The 18,350-nt window shown below is 43.7% G+C and overlaps 1 protein-coding gene across 1 annotated transcript in view; it reads left to right on the top strand.

Moving 5' to 3' along the window:
• Positions 1-18,350, top strand: part of pard3bb (par-3 family cell polarity regulator beta b) — a 309,049-nt gene that overhangs the window by 122,780 nt on the left and 167,919 nt on the right. The window contains exon 11 of the mRNA XM_066685934.1: positions 2,415-2,543. Within this exon, the coding sequence (XP_066542031.1) occupies positions 2,415-2,543 (129 nt within the window). The remainder of the gene's footprint in view (positions 1-2,414; positions 2,544-18,350) is intronic.

Here is an 18,350-nt window from a genome sequence, read left to right as displayed (position 1 = left end):
GAATGTAAAAATATATTATTCTAAGTCATTTTGAAGCTTGTTTATTGGCGCATTCATCATGAAATTATCACCTCAAGAACAGCCACTGTGTTCAAAGGATGTGATAAATTAAATATACTCTAAAATGGAACGACTTTCTTTGGAAAGTAAAGACAAAGACAGTAAGTCCAACTAATAATAATAATAATAAAAAAGCCCAAATATGTTTTATCAGAAGTACAGTGGAACCTCTACCTACGAACTTGATCCGTTCCGTGACCCGGTTCGTAAGTGGAAAAGTTAGTTTCTCGAGTCAATTTTCTCCATTTAAAATAATGAAAAAAAAAATTAATGCATTCCAGCCCCCACCCCGAAAGTCACCCTTTTTGCACTGATATATGTTTACAACACTCTCAAATTAGTAAAAAAATACATGTAGCGTTACTAAAAATAAAAAAGAAATACAGTGGTAACAGTAATAAAAAAGAAATAATAAAGTTGTAAGTGGTTACACATCGCTACCTTGAAGACGTGACGACTGGCTGGAGGAGTAACACAGGCACTGGCTGTATGACGGGGGTTGGGTGAATGTGGGGAGATGAAGCGTAGATACGGCTTAACTTAGCACGAATTTCGATGTCTGCTATTTACACTAATGCTAAATTGCTAAAGCTACAATTTGCTAATCTTAAAAGCTCACTCAATTCTGGGCGCTGGGAGACTCGCCTATTGGGGTCAGTGGCCATTTCCAGCCGCCGGCTCGGAGGAGGCTCGGGTTTCGTTTCTAGAGTCGTGGTTCGTTGGTGGAGGCAAAAAATATTCAAATGCTCGGTTCGTATCTTGGAAAGTTCGTTAGTAGAGGTTCCACTGTACTTGGCATTGATATATAACCAGCACAAATCTAAATATTGTGGGAAAATATGTGATAATGTATAACCCTGTCTGGTACATACCATCATATCATTGTTTTAAATATTAAATACGTGAATATTAAATGTTGTGTCTCTCTTCTCGGACATTAGCTCATCACAGCGAACAGTTTAGCCAGGCTAACTGCAGCTAACATCATCCAAACCGCACTGTTTACTGCTTTAATTTAATTTTATTTTACAGTCTTTGGATGATAATAGGTTCATTCATGCAACAGAGATCAATGCAGTATGAGATAGAAGCAGTAACTCAGACTATCCCTAACTATATTTGTAGTGTAACTGTATGTAGTAGTAAATGGCTTTGGCCTATGCCCATTAGCATTTCGGTTTGTTTTAATAGCAACAAAAAACAATAGGTCAGTTGCGTAAATGGCTGAAGTTAATGGGTCAGGACTGTGTTCTGAAAGTAACTACTAAGTGAATTTAGTTTAAATAGGTGTTTAATATCTGTACAGTAGTGTTAAGTATGAGCAAATAAGATGATGACAATGAGAAGTTATTTACATTATAAGCTGCGAAATCATGCTAAATCTTCTTTGTGTACGAATTAGTTTTTTTCTGGAATAATATTTAATATTTCATATGAAGCCAGAGAGGTTGAAAAATGCTATATCTTTTCTAAAAAAAAAAAAAAAAAGCAGTATATTAAGATTGTTTTCTCTGCAGTGCTGCTTTAATGTTTATACTGAAGGGGAAAAAAAAGAGGGCCAGTATGAGTCAGTGAATGTTTATGGGGACGTATCCAGCCCTGGGTTGCTGTCTTCAGCAGTGCACTCTCAGCACTAACGCTAACGTGTGAATTCCCTGATGTTACTGCTGTGCCTGATACACTCAGACAGCAACACACACACACTGTGCTGAGAATGTTCTACCTCCCAAATGTCAGCGGTGGGCCAGTGGTCGGAAACTGACCAGTGATAAATGAAGGTTGAAGGTGAATGAAAAACTGTGCATGACCACAGTGGGTGTTGCAGTCTATATTTGTTCACTACATGGTGGCCAAGGCTGGAGGTTATAATAAAGTGAATGCTGAGTTTATATTATTCGCAATTAATTTGATATTTTTACATTTTTACCTTTAATATGTGATAAACACATTGCTTTTATGATTGCTAATAAATGAGGGAATGGGGTGAAAGCATGACACGGGTACGCCTTAAAGGAACACTATGTAAGATTTGGTATTTTTGCTCCTGGCTTCCACCTATAAATAAATGGAGGGGGAGTGAGTGGATATGGTTTCCTACCCTCCTCCAAAAGATACATAGTGAAGTTTCTGCAGTGCTGAATCCAGAAAAGCGATGACTGATGCTTTGTTTTCTATATTACATGTCAGTGAAGCATCACCATGATTTTGAAGCTGTAATAGTGAGGGAAAAATAATACCTAGTGTTGCTTTAATGGCATTTCATCATGCATGGCAATAAATAAAAAACGCTTATTTGTCCATGTGTGTGCACATGTACATGGCTTGTGTGTGTGAATGTCTGTCCTGTGTGTCAGGTGAATGGAGTGGACATCACAGGCTGGACACAGGAGGAACTGGTGGCCATGCTGCGCAGCACTAAGCAGGGAGACGTTGTGTGTCTCATGGTGGCCAGGCAGGAAGACATGTTCCTGCCACGAGAGCTGGTAAGATACTTCTCTGTCTAATGTCCAACTCCAGTCCATTTGATCAGACTGTCTGATTCTGCATCACGCTTCCTCCCCCACCCCCATCTTTTTTCCGTTCGTCTCCACATTGCACTAGTAATAAATTACTTCCTTTAAACCCTACTATCTCTCTGGTCTTTTCTTCCTTGGCAAAACATAGTCACAGCTTGTTGTTTGTAGAACCTCTAGTGAGGCCAAAACAGGCAGACAGTCACATTGGAGGTCCTGCTCTTGGTGCATTGCCAGCAGTGTTCAGCGCACCACAGTTCAGTGTGCATGCCCTTCTTTCCCACACCTTCAGTTTCAGGCTTCCTGCTTTTCTCTGCCAAGTAAGTGCATATGATATTATGTGTCTTCTAATCATACACTCAAAAAACTGCCTCTTGAAAGGCTGAAAAGTTGTGGTGCAGCAGGTAGGTGTCGCAGTCACACAGCTCCAGGGACCTGGAGGTTGTGGGTTCGAGTCATGCTCCTGGTGACTGTCTGTGTGGTGTGTTCTCTCTGTGTCTGTGTGGGTTTCGTCTGGGTCACTGTCAGTGAGGAGTGTGGTGTGTTCTCCCTGTGTCTGCGTGGGTTTCCTCCGGGTGACTGTCTGTGAGGAGTGTGGTGTGTTCTCCCTGTGTCTGCGTGGGTTTCCTCCGGGTGACTGTCTGTGAGGAGTGTGGTGTGTTCTCTCTGTTTCTGCGTGGGTTTCCTCCGGGTGACTTTCTGTGAGGAGTGTGGTGTGTTCTCCCTGTGTCTGCGTGGGTGTCCTCCGGGTGTTCCGGTTTCCTCCCACAGTCCAAAAACACGCGTTGGTAGGTGGATTGGTGACTCAAAAGTGTCCGTAGGTGTGAGTGAATGTGTGTGTGTTTCCCTGTGAAGGACTGGGGTCAACTCATTTTTATTTTATTGAGGAAAGTGAAAGGAAGCAATGAAATAAAGATCCTTTACAAAAAGTCTATTTTGAATTATAGAAAAGTAACAAATCACCTTAAAAATGTGAGACATTGTCTTTCCAGGACTTCATGGAGCGAATTCATTGGTCAGAAAGGGGGAACAGTTCGGGACAGTCCCATGTATCACGATATTACACGGGTTACGTTTATTTGTTGTTTAACGTTATGGAGAGGTGAATCTACAGGTTAATATTTGCATGTGTTTTTGCGTGTGTCTCCTTGCCAAATATCTGCACTCTCTGGTGCTGTCTGGCTGGAGAAGGTCATCGCCACTCCTGCTCTTACTTTCAGCCAGCCTTGAGCAGAGGAAGTCTGGTGTTTCTGTTTCCTGCGTTTGTCCTGGAGTCCTGAGTGTGTGCATGTGAGGAAGTGCTGCCTCCTCCACCTGTCACTCTCTTTCCCTTTTGACTTTCACTCCGGGTGTTATCATTTCTCCTGAATTCTGAATCTGACCCATAAACCCAGCCAGTACCTCACACACGGACACGCACACGCCCAGCAGTCCAGCTCTCCGTCTGGTTTCCTGATCTTATCTGTGTGTTGGTTTAGCGGTCGGTTGGAAGTGAGGCGAGGGGTCAAGCCACTCCTACAGGAAGTGCTGGAGCATGCAGGTCGGTGTGTTGTGGGAGGCTGATGCCACGCAGCTGTGTGTCAGACTTTTCCTGTGTCTCCCTCAGCATAGTGTCCACCATTCTCCTGCTGGGCTGATTCTGGAAGTGACCCATTCCTGAGAACATGGGCATCTGCCCCATCGCCACAGAGATCTCACACACGTCTCAGGCTATTCCCTTCAGGAAGTCTGCTCTAACCTCTATTGTTTAACCATGTTACGTATTTATTTAGATACCCTCAAAGACCCATCACGGGAATTGGGCCACATTGAGCTGTTATTTGTCTGAACAAGAGAGACTCAGTCTTCCACTCAAACCACCAGAGAAATGAACCAGCCACATGTCGCAGATGAAGCCAGTAAATATTATTCCACTGCTAGTGTGTTGAGAATTAAAGGGAGGGGGGGAAACAACATGTATCTAATGCAGTTTTCTTATAGAGACTTGACCTCTATGGACATAAACTAACATAGAAATGAAGGAAATATTGTTTCAAGCAATTTGACATGTTAAATGTGCATCTTGTTTAACATCATTTCCTGGTGCCGTTCTCCATCCCTCTAAACACATATACACACTGTATGTCAATTATGGCATGTGATGAAGGATAAAAGCCCATTTTCACCATATTAAAGCCCATTCACACTTGGTGTTCTAGTAAATTCTCTGGCGGGTTTTGTGGGGCACTGTTCAATTACTGCTCTCCTGATTGCCTTGCTGCACGCCACACGGCTGTTTGACTGTGGGAGAGGCTGGTTAGTATGCAGTATTCTGAAGCATGAAGAAAGCTCGTTACAGCTGACAAACAGCTGCTTTAGACCCCCTAGGACTGCACCCACAGTTTACCATGCCAACACACATTGCAGAAAATTACTCATTTGCCTGTGAGGGGACTCAAATGGGTATTTTATCAGATAATTGCAAAGATTTTGGTCAATTTATAAGCTTTAGGGGAGCATTTTATACATTATCCCAAGTTGTGTACAGTCAGTGTATTGCCTTTTTCACAATTTCTTTGACATGGGAAGCCGGACGATTGATGGATTGACCGCTAGCTGTGTGTGTCTGTGTGACTGCTTTTGTAGACTGAGATATCATAGTAGAGGAGATTTAATGTATGTGGAAAATGGCAGTAGGTCTGAATGGTGGTGAGGGGCAGAGATACATTTTAAGAGCAGAAGCTAGGGGCGGGTGAGTGACTGATGTAGAGGAAGGGTGAAGAATAGATAGAGGCTGATAGCGAGGTAATGAATAACCTAGACAGTGAAATGGCTAGAGAAACAGACAGAGGGATTATGACCTGATTGTCAGAAGGACAACAAAGAGCGAGAAATAGAAGGAGGCAGAGAAGGAAACCATGATGGACTGAATATATGTAAAACAGGAAGAAGCAACATGCCACTGTCATTCAGTTCTAAATGACAATAACTTTTTCAAGTAATTGTAGTATTCATTCATTGTCTGTAACCCTCATCTAGTTCAGGGTTGCGGTGGGTCCGGAGCCTACCCGTTATCACCAGTGGGAAAGCACCCTGGAGGGGACACACAGACAGTCACCCGGAGGAAACCCACGCAGACACAGAGAGAACACACCACACTCCTCACAGACAGTCACCCGGAGGAAACCCACGCAGACACAGGGAGAACACACCACACTCCTCACAGACAGTCACCCGGAGGAAACCCACGCAGACACAGGGAGAACACACCACACTCCTCACAGACAGTCACCCGGAGGAAACCCACGCAGACACAGGGAGAACACACCACACTCCTCACAGACAGTCACCCGGAGGAAACCCACGCAGACACAGAGAGAACACACCACACTCCTCACAGACAGTCACCCGGAGAAAACCCACGCAGACACAGGGAGAACACACCACACTCCTCACAGACAGTCACCCGGAGGAAACCCACGCAGACACAGGGAGAACACACCACACTCCTCACAGACAGTCACCCGGAGGAAACCCACGCAGACACAGAGAGAACACACCACACTCCTCACAGACAGTCACCCGGAGAAAACCCACGCAGACACAGGGAGAACACACCACACTCCTCACAGACAGTCACCCGGAGAAAACCCACGCAGACACAGGGAGAACACACCACACTCCTCACAGACACCCGGAGGAAACCCACGCGGACACAGGGAGAACACATCAAACTTTAAATAGGAACCCAACCTAACTGCGTAGAGTGCCAACTGCATGAAAGTAAACAGACTGAAGTGCTGCGAAATAAACAACTTGAATTACAAATGAGTTTCTGTGGTACATCAAACAGTGAATAAAAGCATACAGTAAGTTAAACTTCAGCTACGTAGAGTCAACAGTTGTTTTTCCTCCTCAAACATACAGTTCCACCTTAAGACGCACAGATTCTGAATGTGAACAAACCAGAGAGAACTGCAGTTCCCCACTACCATACACATTGCCTTTAATAAATGCTGTCTTTCATTTATTTACCTCAAACTTCAAATTTCACATTTTATATATAACAATTTCATTATACGTGAACAGAAGATATTGATAGTTGTAATTATTGTTTGAGACCTGGCTGAGGGTGCTGATGAGACGAATTTGTAGTTGGAAAAAATTAGAGAGAGAAATACATGATTCTTTGTGGCCACAAAGCAGTGTGGGTGGTGTTTGTGTTGAGAGTGGCTCTGTGTGCACAAGTCCACAATGAACAATATTGCAAACAATGACGAGTGAAAAAACAGGAAGACATTGGAAACACTGCATGCCGTAAGTAATGATACATTGATATGTAACGGATATAAAGCTTTGGCCTCACAGCAGTACGAACCAAATACAGATCTTTTTGTAAATTTCTGATTCTCCTGATTTGGTTATTTTTATATCAGTTTATTTGCATGAGAAGGAACAGTCCATAAACTGGTGGAAGAGAAAAAATCTAATTTAAATCACCGAAAAGGCAGAGATCTTTTTTTTTTTTTCTTAATAAGATTTTAATCCACAACAGTATGAATTGCAAACAGTGATGCACTCCACTGTGTCTCTTGGGGCTTAAACAGCAGTCAGGGGGACCACATGATGTGGGTGGGGCTGAATTATCAGCCCTTACTCTGACAGGTGGGTTTGATGCATCACATCTGTCTACTGAACAAAGCGCTGCCAGCATTCCTGCCTGCGGGAGAGTTGCTAGTGCAAAGCCTTAAACCTTCAGCGCTCACTTGCTTTTCTATCGCCACACTGTGAAGCCCCTCCCGGACCCCACACTGCTCCTAATTTCCAATTGAAGAGTGGCCTGCTGGGGGCTAGGGCCTGCCTCAGCCAGCCCACTGAAGGATGAAATAGTAATGGTGATATTAGATATGACTCCCTGAACAAAGAAGAGCGGGCGAGGGTTCATTTCCTTTTTGGTTTGTAGTGTTTCTCTGAGAAAGTGCCAGATTAAATATGGATCATTGTATATATAACTGAAGCTGCTGGTGCGCTTTTAGATGCACTGCTTTGTGTTGGTTGCAAAGACCTTGAGGCTTAGATTTTGGGCCCATCCATCTTGGAAAAGCCCTCCTGCAAAGACAAAAGCTTTGAGATACACATGCACTTCTAAAAGCGAACATAGAAGCGGCTGATTCCAGGCTGGGATCTTGGCTGCCTACTTCTTGATCTCTTCTCCAGACCTTCAGCAGATACCCGCATTGCTTCCTCAATAAAGCTTTGAAGTGAGTCTCTGATGTCTCTGAAGAGGCCCGGGCTCTTACACTGGCCTCATTTCCCGCCCCGATGTTGGACCAGCGTTGGACTGCGGAGGAGAGTCAATAAAGCCGCTTCCCAGAGAGCCAGAGGACGAGGTTATGGACCTCCATCCATGGCTCGACCCCATTTCTTTTACTGCTTCCACCCCTCTCCACACAGCCCTTTCATCTGCACTTAAACAGAATCCATTTAGTCCTGTACGACCCTCTCTGCCTCTTTCCTGCAGCCCGGCACTACCTTTAGCCTCTCATTGGCCTCCCTTGAATGGGCCATGGAGAAGGCCCTTTATTTAAAAAGGGGCACTGATGTCCATCTCGTTCGCCATTGTTCCTATCCGAGCAGTAATGGCGCTTCATACTAAGCACTTCTGCATGGGCTGAACATGGGTACGGATTGGAAAGTGCACTCAGAGCTCTCTGCTAGAAACAAAGCTAGATCCGTTCTTTCATGAGTCAATCCTAAGCCCATGCAAAAAAAAAAATCAGTTAGACATGGTAATGAAGCTGTCCCATTTTAACGAACACACAGTTGTGCATAATGACGGGCATGGCATGTTTATTTAGGTTCCAGGATAATTATGAACAGGGGCACATGGCTCGCTTCATGAATCATAGGCCATGCTGATGACTTCATCGTAGAGATGCCAGGAAAAAGCCATGCAGATGGCATAAATCTACTACAAATATCACCAGCTTAGAGAGCCGAGTGAGAGAAGTAGGTGCTGAAGGAATGAATGAGAGGAAAGTGATGCAGAGACGGAGTAAAGGATGAGTAGACGTGGGTGTATTGTCGAAAGTCCTCCGCTGCTCCCCTACCATCTGCTGGTCTGTGTTAATTCATTTGTTGATAATAACAAAGGGCCATCTCATCGCCTCCTTAAAGGCACACCTTTCTCTGAAAGAAGTGGAGCTCTTCTCAAATAAAACATTTGGTGAGATGTTGCTGATATGAGGCCAGTCTTCACCCAGAAACCTGGAATAAATGAATGTACTTTGGATCCAGGCCTTCGCTGTGGATCCATTGAAAACGGTCAGCAGCTTGTGTCCTCTCAGGTCTCTGTGTGGTTTTTTTTTGTAGAGTTTTATAGTTTGGCCAGTTAACATGCCGAAGCCCTGAACTTAAACAGAAAGAAAGGGCAGCAAACACCTCCTACCTCCAGCCTTGTTTTCTTGACTATGACCTCATCGCCATGACCTCACACGTCCACACCGAGCTGTTCCCATCTGTGTGTGAGCTTACCGTCTCTGCAGCTCCCTCCATTCTGTGGGCTGGAAAAGCTCCTCCAATGGCTTGAGCTGGGCTTTAGTCAGGCTTTAGCAGTGATTACAGACCTGCTGGAGTGAATAGCAGGCCGGCTGCGCGTTATCCTTCCGTGTCCACTCCTGCTGGACATCTGATCTTGTGTCTGCTAACCGTTAATATTTGGGAGTTGCTACATTGTCATTTTGCTGCACTATGTAAATATAATAACCAGTTTATATTATTTATTTTAATTTGAGTAATTTATTATTAGCTAATAACGTCTTCTGACCAGTTTAAGTGGCTAGAGTGTTTGTTTTCTGTCTGTTTTCTTGCCGGATAATGACGGGGCAATGGTAAACAATTTAAGGATTTTTTTTTTCTGTGAAACAAATCTGTCCTGGCAATTGCATTTCGTCAGAGTCTTTTAAATTGTAGTAAATTCTCTCGTTTTGTTTATGAACCAGGTTTAAAGCCATGTTCAAAAGTTTCTCCACTGGTTTCACTGAATTACGAGTGAGTAATATCAGATTATCGAATCAGAAGTAATTTTGACTATTACAGTGGAAGCTCTACTAACGAACTTTCCAAGATACGAAATGAGAATTTGAATATTTTTTGCCTCCACCAACGAACCACGACTCTAGAAATGAACCCGAGCCTCCTCCGAGCCGGCGGCTGGAAATGGCCACTGACCCCAATAGGCGAGTCTCCCAGCGCCCAGACTTGAGTGAGCTTTTAAGATTAGCAAATTGTAGCTTAAGCAATTTAGCATTAGTGTAAATAGCAGACATCGAAATTCGTGTTAAGTTAAGCCGTATCTACGCTTCGTCTCCCCACATTCACCGCCTACTCTCCGTTATTCCACCCACCCCCCCACCTACCTCCCGTCATACAGCCAGTGCCTGTGTTACTCCTCCAGCCAGTCGTCACGTCTTCAAGGTAGCGATGTGTAACCACTTACAACTTTATTATTTCTTTTTTATTACTGTTACCACTGTATTTCTCTTTTATTTTTAGTAACGCTACATGTATTTTTTTACTAATTTGAGAGTGTTGTAAACATATATCAGTGCAAAAAGGGTGACTTTCGGGGGTGGGGGCTGGAACCCATTAATTGCTTTTCCATTATTTTAAATGGGGAAAATTGACTCGAGAAACGAACTTTTCTACTTACGAACCGGGTCACAGAACGGATCAAGTTCGTAGGTAGAGGTTCCACTGTATTTTTATTTTTTTGTGTGTTTGTTGATAGTTGGGTTTTTTGATGGAGCCATTTGGCCACTGGGAATGTTGTTGTTATCATTAAATGTTATGTATATTGTATTTTGCAAATATAAAAAATGTGATGGATGCAACACACACTAATGTTGTTACATCACCTTTTTAACCATTAGGAACTGAAGATACTAAAATTGTGCAGTTTGCAAGTGAACTTTTTGCCCATTTTTACTGAACAGAATGAAGCCAGGTCTTTTCTTGCTGAAATAACCATAGACTTCCCAGGAAATTGCTACATTGATGGTAGCTTATGTTTCTCTAAAACCTCAGTATATGCCACCACATCAGTGTTACTGTCTCATATATGAACGCCTCCCATGCGGTGGGCACTGATGCAACACCCAAACCATGACATGGGTTAACATCTGCACCTTTCACTGATATCAGTCTAGATAGACTCTTTTGTCTTGATATCTGTGGATTCAGATCTTGACATCAATTATGCTCTAAAACATGGACTTCTCTGACCACAGGACACCATGTGTCCATGTGTCCTTTTCCGTCTGAAATGAGATTTGGCCTAAAAGTCTGTGGCTTTGCAAATAACTAACTCATGGCTTTTGCCTTTCATTTATCAGGTGGCATTCTCTGATGCACTGACAGACTGTATTTAGTGACAAAAGTTTCCCGAAGTACTCCTGAGCCCATGTGACTATATTTACCAGAGTATCATGATGGTTTCTCATGCAGTGGTGTCTGAGGGCTCAAAGTTGGCACTCATTAACCCTTTGGGGTCTAAGGACATTTACTCAATTTATATATAGTATTATTTATAGTTATCTAGGACTGGCTGAACTGTTCTTATGTTATAGAAATACTGTGTGTTCATGTGATCAGCCACAAGATTAAGCCCACTGACAAGTGAAATGAATAACATTGACAAGGGCCAGATTGTGATTGTAATAATGGTTTTGTCAGGGCATCTAAAAGTGACGGGTCTAAGCTGTGTTTATAACGGTACTTTGTGTTTAATCCCTAGCAAAAGTGCTTCACAGAAAGACAACTAGTCAGCCAGGTCACAGATGCCCAAATCTCATTGTGTCACAGTGCAGGGTGTTGGGGTGGTCAAGGTATAAACGGGAACGGAGGTAATTGCAGGAGACTTTAATAAACAGAAAAATAAGGGAACTAAACAGAGAGGCTAGGGAACTAGACAAAGAGGATAAACACAAAACAGAGAGACTAAACTATAAACAGAGAATCAAAACTTAGCAAGAATCTTCATCACAGACATGAACCACAAACATACATACAACCACAACGACCCACAAACAGGAAACACTGACGTGGACTTTAAAAAGACAACACAAACAAGAAACACCTGGGACAGATAACGAGGGGGCAAGGAGGCACAAGAGGGAGGAGCCAAGGTGGAGACAAGGAAGACAGAAACAAAACAAAGAGCCATGTGCTTATACACACAGATCACAACCAGAGGAAACAATGAGACAGACAGCAGAAACACGCTAGACAGGGCTATACATGACACATTGATGACTAAGGTAGTGAAGGGTTCAGCATATGTGTACAGCACTATATGCAACACGCTGCAATGCACAGTTTTCTGGCAACAGACAAAGCTAGCATTAAAGGCTAAGCACCACTTAATGGACCTCCATGAATATTTCACATTATTATAGTTAGTGACAGATATAAGTATGAATTAAAATGAAAATAGCAGCTTGATTTGCTTTAAAACTGACAATTTTATTAAATTGACGGAAAAACCCGAGCTCGCTACGGAAATTCTTGAACGCAACCGTGACGTCGCTGGTGGACAACAGCTGAACAACGCCGCGGTAAAACACCGTTATGACTGTTATGACAGTATCTAGCTAAATAACCAACATTATTCATGACAATAGCCTAGCAATAAGCTAAACTCAAATGTAGAGGTACCGTTATTCTTGTAAATGTGATCGAAGTCGAACTCGAATTCATCCGACACTATAAACCTCCGTAATGCAGCTACGTAGCCGAGTATAATCTGAGCCACCGAGTTTAGCGAGTCAAGCTAACGTTAACTAACACCAACTAAAACAGGCGAAGTGAGTGTCCTTACCCTGTTTACCTCCATGTTACAGAGGCTCTTGAACACCTTTCGTTGGTGTCCTTACATGCCCATATTGTTGGAAAAGCGCCAGTGAAATGAGCTACAGATAACGGAGTGAGCGGATGGTCCTTTCCAAAGTGCCCGTTTAAAGTTGACAAATTTAGTCCATTTTCTGGATATTTTGGGATCTTTGGGCCATTTGTTCACAGATGTCCCACTGTACATTGAATGATTGCAGCCAAAAACAACACACCTTTTCTTCATTTTACATTAAATTAAGTGCAGCTTCTAGAGTTGTTGTCCACCATCTACGTCACATGCAAGACGCCTACGGTCTTTTAAACCTTATTCCTTCAATTAGTAAGAAATAACATGTTTTCTGACTATCAATAAGCACAAGTTAGGAACTCAAATTCCACTGTATTTATTTGTTTGACAGTTTCACATCGCTGGTGCTTAGCCTTTAACGTTTTTCAAGAATTTGTGATACAGTTGCCTTTTTTGTGGGATTGGACCAGATGGACTAGCCTTTGCTCTCCTTGCATACTGGTGAGCCTTGGGTGCCTTTGACCTGATCACTGTGTACCGGGAACACCTTGAACAAAGCCTTATTATATTATTATTTTTGACCATTTACTCTTTTATTTTTTTTTAACTCAATTTGACAATTTCAGCTGCTTTTTGTTGACTCAAGATATTCCACAGCTATTTGGAATAAATGCTTTTGTTTTGACCCTCCATTAGTGTCACACATAAATGGCATTCTGAGAATAAAGACCAGTCTACTAAAAGCTGATGACCTGGGTGCTCCCTTTTGTTTCTGTTCTCCCTGCTGTTGAATTGGCACTGTGTCCCTGCTCTCTCTCTGTGTGCGTATGCGTGTGTGTGTGTGAATGGTTAAGCTCAGTGTGAGGCTCGTTTGGAGTTAAGATAGAAGATGCCTGTGTAGGTTTGAGTGGTGAGACACGAACAGTGGCCTGTGCTGTTGTTACCTTCACTACTGTGGCTGGAAGCTCCCTGAAGACCTTACGGTCAGTTAAACACTCAGCAAGAGCCAGCTTTGTAATGTTAGCTTTGTTTCTCCTTTATTACACAGCAAGCACATTAAATGAATCAATTTCAGACTTCCTTCAGTCGCCTATTTAACATCTCTACATCGATTGTTCCCCTCTCTCTCTCTCTCTCTCTCTCTCTCTTTCCCCCTGGCTCTATCCCCTCGCTCTTGCTTTCTTTATCTGTTTTCTGTTTCATTCTCACCCTTTCTTTTTTTATAGTTCTTCTTGTTTTCTCTCACCCTTCTTCTTTCTCTTTTACTTTTACCATTTTTGTTGTTCACTTTGTATTTCTCTGCCCCATACCCCCCCCCCCCCCCCTCCCCACCCCCTCCTTCTCTGTTTTTGATTTGTTCAGAACCAAGAAAGCAGCCACTGACTCATGGTATGAAAGTATGTAGTGAATGTTTGTGGTGTATGAAGGGCTTTTGTGATACTGTAATATTCCCCTCTCTCTCTCTACACACACACACACACATTTGTTGTGGCCTTGAAAGTGCAGGACCTTGAGTCCTGACATCCTGCAGATTGCTGGCAGATCCATGACACTTGTCAGTGAAGGACACTTCCACTATAGTCCAGCTTCCTCTTCCTCCTCCTCTTCCTCTACTGGTTCTACACAGAGGTGCAGAGAGGAAGTGAATGGCACAAAGACCCTGACATCTCATGTTGGATTCCTTAATTTTTCAGTAGAGCCCAAATCTGCTTTGTGGGCTTGTTGTATTAGCCGTTCCTTTATGTCGTGCTAATTTAGTGTGGTGAAATAATGATGAGGGGCGGCACGGTGGTGCAGCAGGTTAGTGTCGCAGTCACACAACTCCAGGGACCTGGAGGTTGTGGGTCCGATTCCCGCTCTGGGTGACTGTCTGTGAGGAGTGTGGTGTGTTCTCTCTGCGTCCGCGTGGGTTTCCTCCGGGTGATTGTCTGTGAGGAGTGGGGTGTGTTCTCCCTGTGTCTGTGCGGGTTTCCTCCGGGTGACTGTCTGTGAGGAGTGTGGTGTGTTCTGTGTGGTGTGTGAGCAAATGTGTATCTGTGTTGCCCTGTGAAGGACTGGCGCCCCCTCCAGGGTGTATTCCCGCCTTGCGCCCAGTGATTCCAGGTAGGCTCTGGACCCACCGCGACCCTGAATTGGATAAGGGTTACAGATAATGAATGAATGAACGAATTAAATAATGATGATCTTTGAGTTGTTGATACATCTTGTCATATCCACAACAGCACTCCAACATTAGGACTCAAATCATCACTTAGAAGAAATTAAATTGTTAAGAAACTAATTGGTGTATAGCCCAATATCATAGTAAATAGATGTTTTAATTAAGGAAACTCAATCTTTCCTAATTGATAAAAGAAATCTGTGATAATGTGTGAGACATAGGCAAAGATTTACCAAATAGTACTTTGTAAACTTCTCACCCTATCAGATAGACCCTGTCCAAATGGAAAATGCAAGGTTGTGGCCTGTTCTCTATGAGTCATTAGTATGTGGCAGCTGCTGCAGACCTATGGCTCAACTCTGCATGTTGGCTTATTCCCTGCTAGACTGTCGGCATTTGTGGGATGTGTGTGTGTGTGTGTTTTTGTAGGTATATGATGATGAGTGCTGGAGCCCATTAGCAGCGTTAATAGGTGCAGTATCTCTGCAGGGTGTGATTAGGCTGGCCGAGTTTTCCCCGCTGCTCCCTCTGCACACCTCATCTTAATTAAATGTCACATTTGCCTTTAATCTAGTGCTTTGAAATGCAACCAGCATCAACAGCAACATGAACTGTTTGTGTAAATGTCTGAATTATTGCATTGGAATTTGCTTATCTAGGCATTCAAAGTGTTACATGGAAAGAGGACTCGTTGATTGCTTTTAATGTACAGTGTAGTCATGAGTATTTATTTCTGTGAGAAATAACAACATCTGTGAAAAGAGCAATACACATTATGCCAGAAGCTCTAGAAATCTCCATAGCCCATACGCCTGGGCAGAAAGTTGGAGAAAACCAGGGTCCTGTTGACTTGAATGGTCAAGTGTAATTCTGAAATTACTAGCGAAGCTAAGTTCCAAAAAATGTTTTAATGTTTCACAGGTGAAATGTGGTAAAACGGCAAATTGTGGTCTTAGGATCAAAGGTAATGTGCATATTTCCAAAAAATCACACAGACACTCATTGTGTGCAAGTTATATAATGAGTGGACCAATAGAAATGCTCCAAATTTCATTCATTCATTATCTGTAACCCTTATCCAGTTCAGGGCAGTGCTGGGTTCAGAGCCTACCTGGAATCATTGGGCGCAAGGCGTGAATACTCCCTGGAGGGGGCGCCAGTCCTTCACAGGGCAACACACACACTCACACTGACACTTTTGAGTCGCCAATCCACCTACCAACGTGTGTATTTGGACTGTGGGAGGAAACCAGAGCAAACCCACGCAGACACAGGGAGAACACACCACACTCCTCACAGACAGTCACCCGGAGGAAACCCACACAGACACAGGGAGAACACACCACACTCCTCACAGACAGTCACCCGGTGGAAACCCACGCAGACACAGGGAGAACACACCACACTCCTCACAGATAGTCACCCGGAGGAAACATACGCAGACACAGGAAGAACACACCACACTCCTCACAGATATTCACCCGGAGGAAACATACGCAGACACAGGGAGAACACACCAAACTCCTCACAGACAGTCACCCGGAGGAAACCCACACAGAAACAGAGAGAACACACCACACTCCTCACAGACAGTCACCCGGAGCAGGACTCGAACCCACAACCTCGAGGTCCCTGGAGCTGTGTGACTGCGACACTAACGTGCTGCACCACCGTGCAATACACTGATATCACCCTGTCTCTAATGTTAGTGACCAGATGTGCATTCCTATTTGGATATGCTTCCTAGCCATGTTCCTGTGGCCACTCAGTTCACCTATGGAAGGATACATACAGGTGCTAGAAGTGCGTGGTTGACACGTATGCCAGTGAATCCCATGAGTTTGACAAGAAATGAGCAGAATGACTTGGAACAGAGGAACAGATCCACTCTAAACCACATAAAGTCATACCATTGAACAATGATGTTATTTGAAAGAATCCAAGCTTTTGATTCTCGTTTGGTCATGGCATGTAATAAGAGACAGACCCTTGGTGAGTGACTTGGGGATCGTGATTTGCATTTTGGACGTTTGGTTTGGGAGCATTTTAACCTATAATTCTTGGAGCAGCGCTGATGTGGTTGCACACAACAGATTTCTTGGCTCTTGAGTGGTGAATTCCGGTAGGAGCAAGACTCCCTGCCATACCACAGGCTGGCTTGGCCTGGATTTCAGTTGAAATGTGCGCTAGTTGCTGAACATCTGGCCTGAATTGTGGTCTATTGTGCTTTCAGCACCACTCTCGTTTTGGCTTAAACTGGTTAGAGTTGCAGCTCCCTGTTTTGATACATTATACATCACTAATAATTGGCATCTTGCCCCACAAGGCCACTGCTTGTGTACGTGTGCATTAAGTGAGGCTCAGGAGGAAGCCTTTTAAAGGCTTTGTTTGCTCTAGTCATTGTAGACCATTCAGTCATATAGGCTACGGAAGAGCGGTGGCAAAGCAGCCCCTAGAGACCCCTCACGTTTCCCCTTGCTGTCCTCTCAGAGCCTGCAGTGGGGTCCCTGCTTGTCCCCAGAGCAACATATTAGTGATGGACCTTCTGTTCAACAAAGCACAACTCTGAGAAAGAGAGAGAGAGAGAGAGAGGGAGAGGTAGGGCAAGAACGAGAGAAGGAAAAGCAGCAGATTTCCTGTCTGAACAGCTGTGCATGTGCTCATCACTAAACCTTCAGAATGTCATTTGTTCTTGTACCTATAGATATGCTCATCCATCTGCTCCCACTGATGACTCCATGTGTCTTCTTCATCATTAAGGCGCTTTCCTCACTACATGAGCAGATGCTGGCTATGCAGATTAGACACTAGCTGTGTTTGACACACCCATCAGTTACTTCTCTCTACTAGTAATGCCTTTAGTCAGAATGACTGTTCCGATGACTCTTCTTATTTCAGACATATCTGCAAACTTCACAGGAGAGCTGGTACAATGTGTACACTATATTTCATTGTAAATGGTGTTTTCTTTTGTGTTTTGGAGGTATAATGGACTTCTCTGGTTTTTGGAGGGGGGTATGATGGAGTTCTCTTTGGTGTTTGGGGTCTTTAATGGATCCATTTCCTCCATTTTTAGTGTTGGAGTGCAGGAAAGAGACCACCATTTTTTTTTTTTTTTTTTTGCCCTCCCACTCTGATGACATATGTCTCTTGCATAAAAGCTGCAGAGTGCATTCTGTGTGATAAACCCACACAAACCGTAGAAGACTGCAGAGCACAGTGTGGCATTTTACACCAGTGTCAGGTCCCGGCGGGGGGCTTGGTTGTGAGATATCAGAGTCGTTAGGGTGGACATTGTTTGGTGAAGCGCCATTAGGGCCAGGTCAACGTCTGCGTACATAGAATCACCTCTTTTTATCCAATGGGAAAGGTGCCAGAAACAAAACAATGACATTTTATTGTGTGTTGAATGGCTTTTCGACGTCTAGTGACATTTTGTTGCTGGTTTACGACATTTTAGGCCTCGTACTTTTTTCACAAGGTCAGATCAGCTCTCTCTCTGTCTCTCTCTCTCTCTCTGTCACTCTCTCTCTGTCGCTCTCTCTCTCTCTCTCTCTCTCTCTCTCTGTCGCTCTCTCTCTCTCTCTCTCTCTGTCTCTCTCTCTCTGTCACTCTCTCTCTCTCTCTCTCTCTCTCTCTCTCTCTCTCTGTCACTCTCTCTCTCTCTCTCTTTCTCTCTCTCTCTCTCTCTGTCTCTCTCTCTCTAATCTGATAGAGTGTG

The sequence above is a fragment of the Hoplias malabaricus genome, chromosome 12 (assembly GCF_029633855.1).
Source record: "Hoplias malabaricus isolate fHopMal1 chromosome 12, fHopMal1.hap1, whole genome shotgun sequence".
Lineage (NCBI taxonomy): Eukaryota > Metazoa > Chordata > Actinopteri > Characiformes > Erythrinidae > Hoplias > Hoplias malabaricus.
Note: the sequence above shows the minus strand (reverse complement) of the source record. Positions and strands in the feature narration are given on the sequence as shown.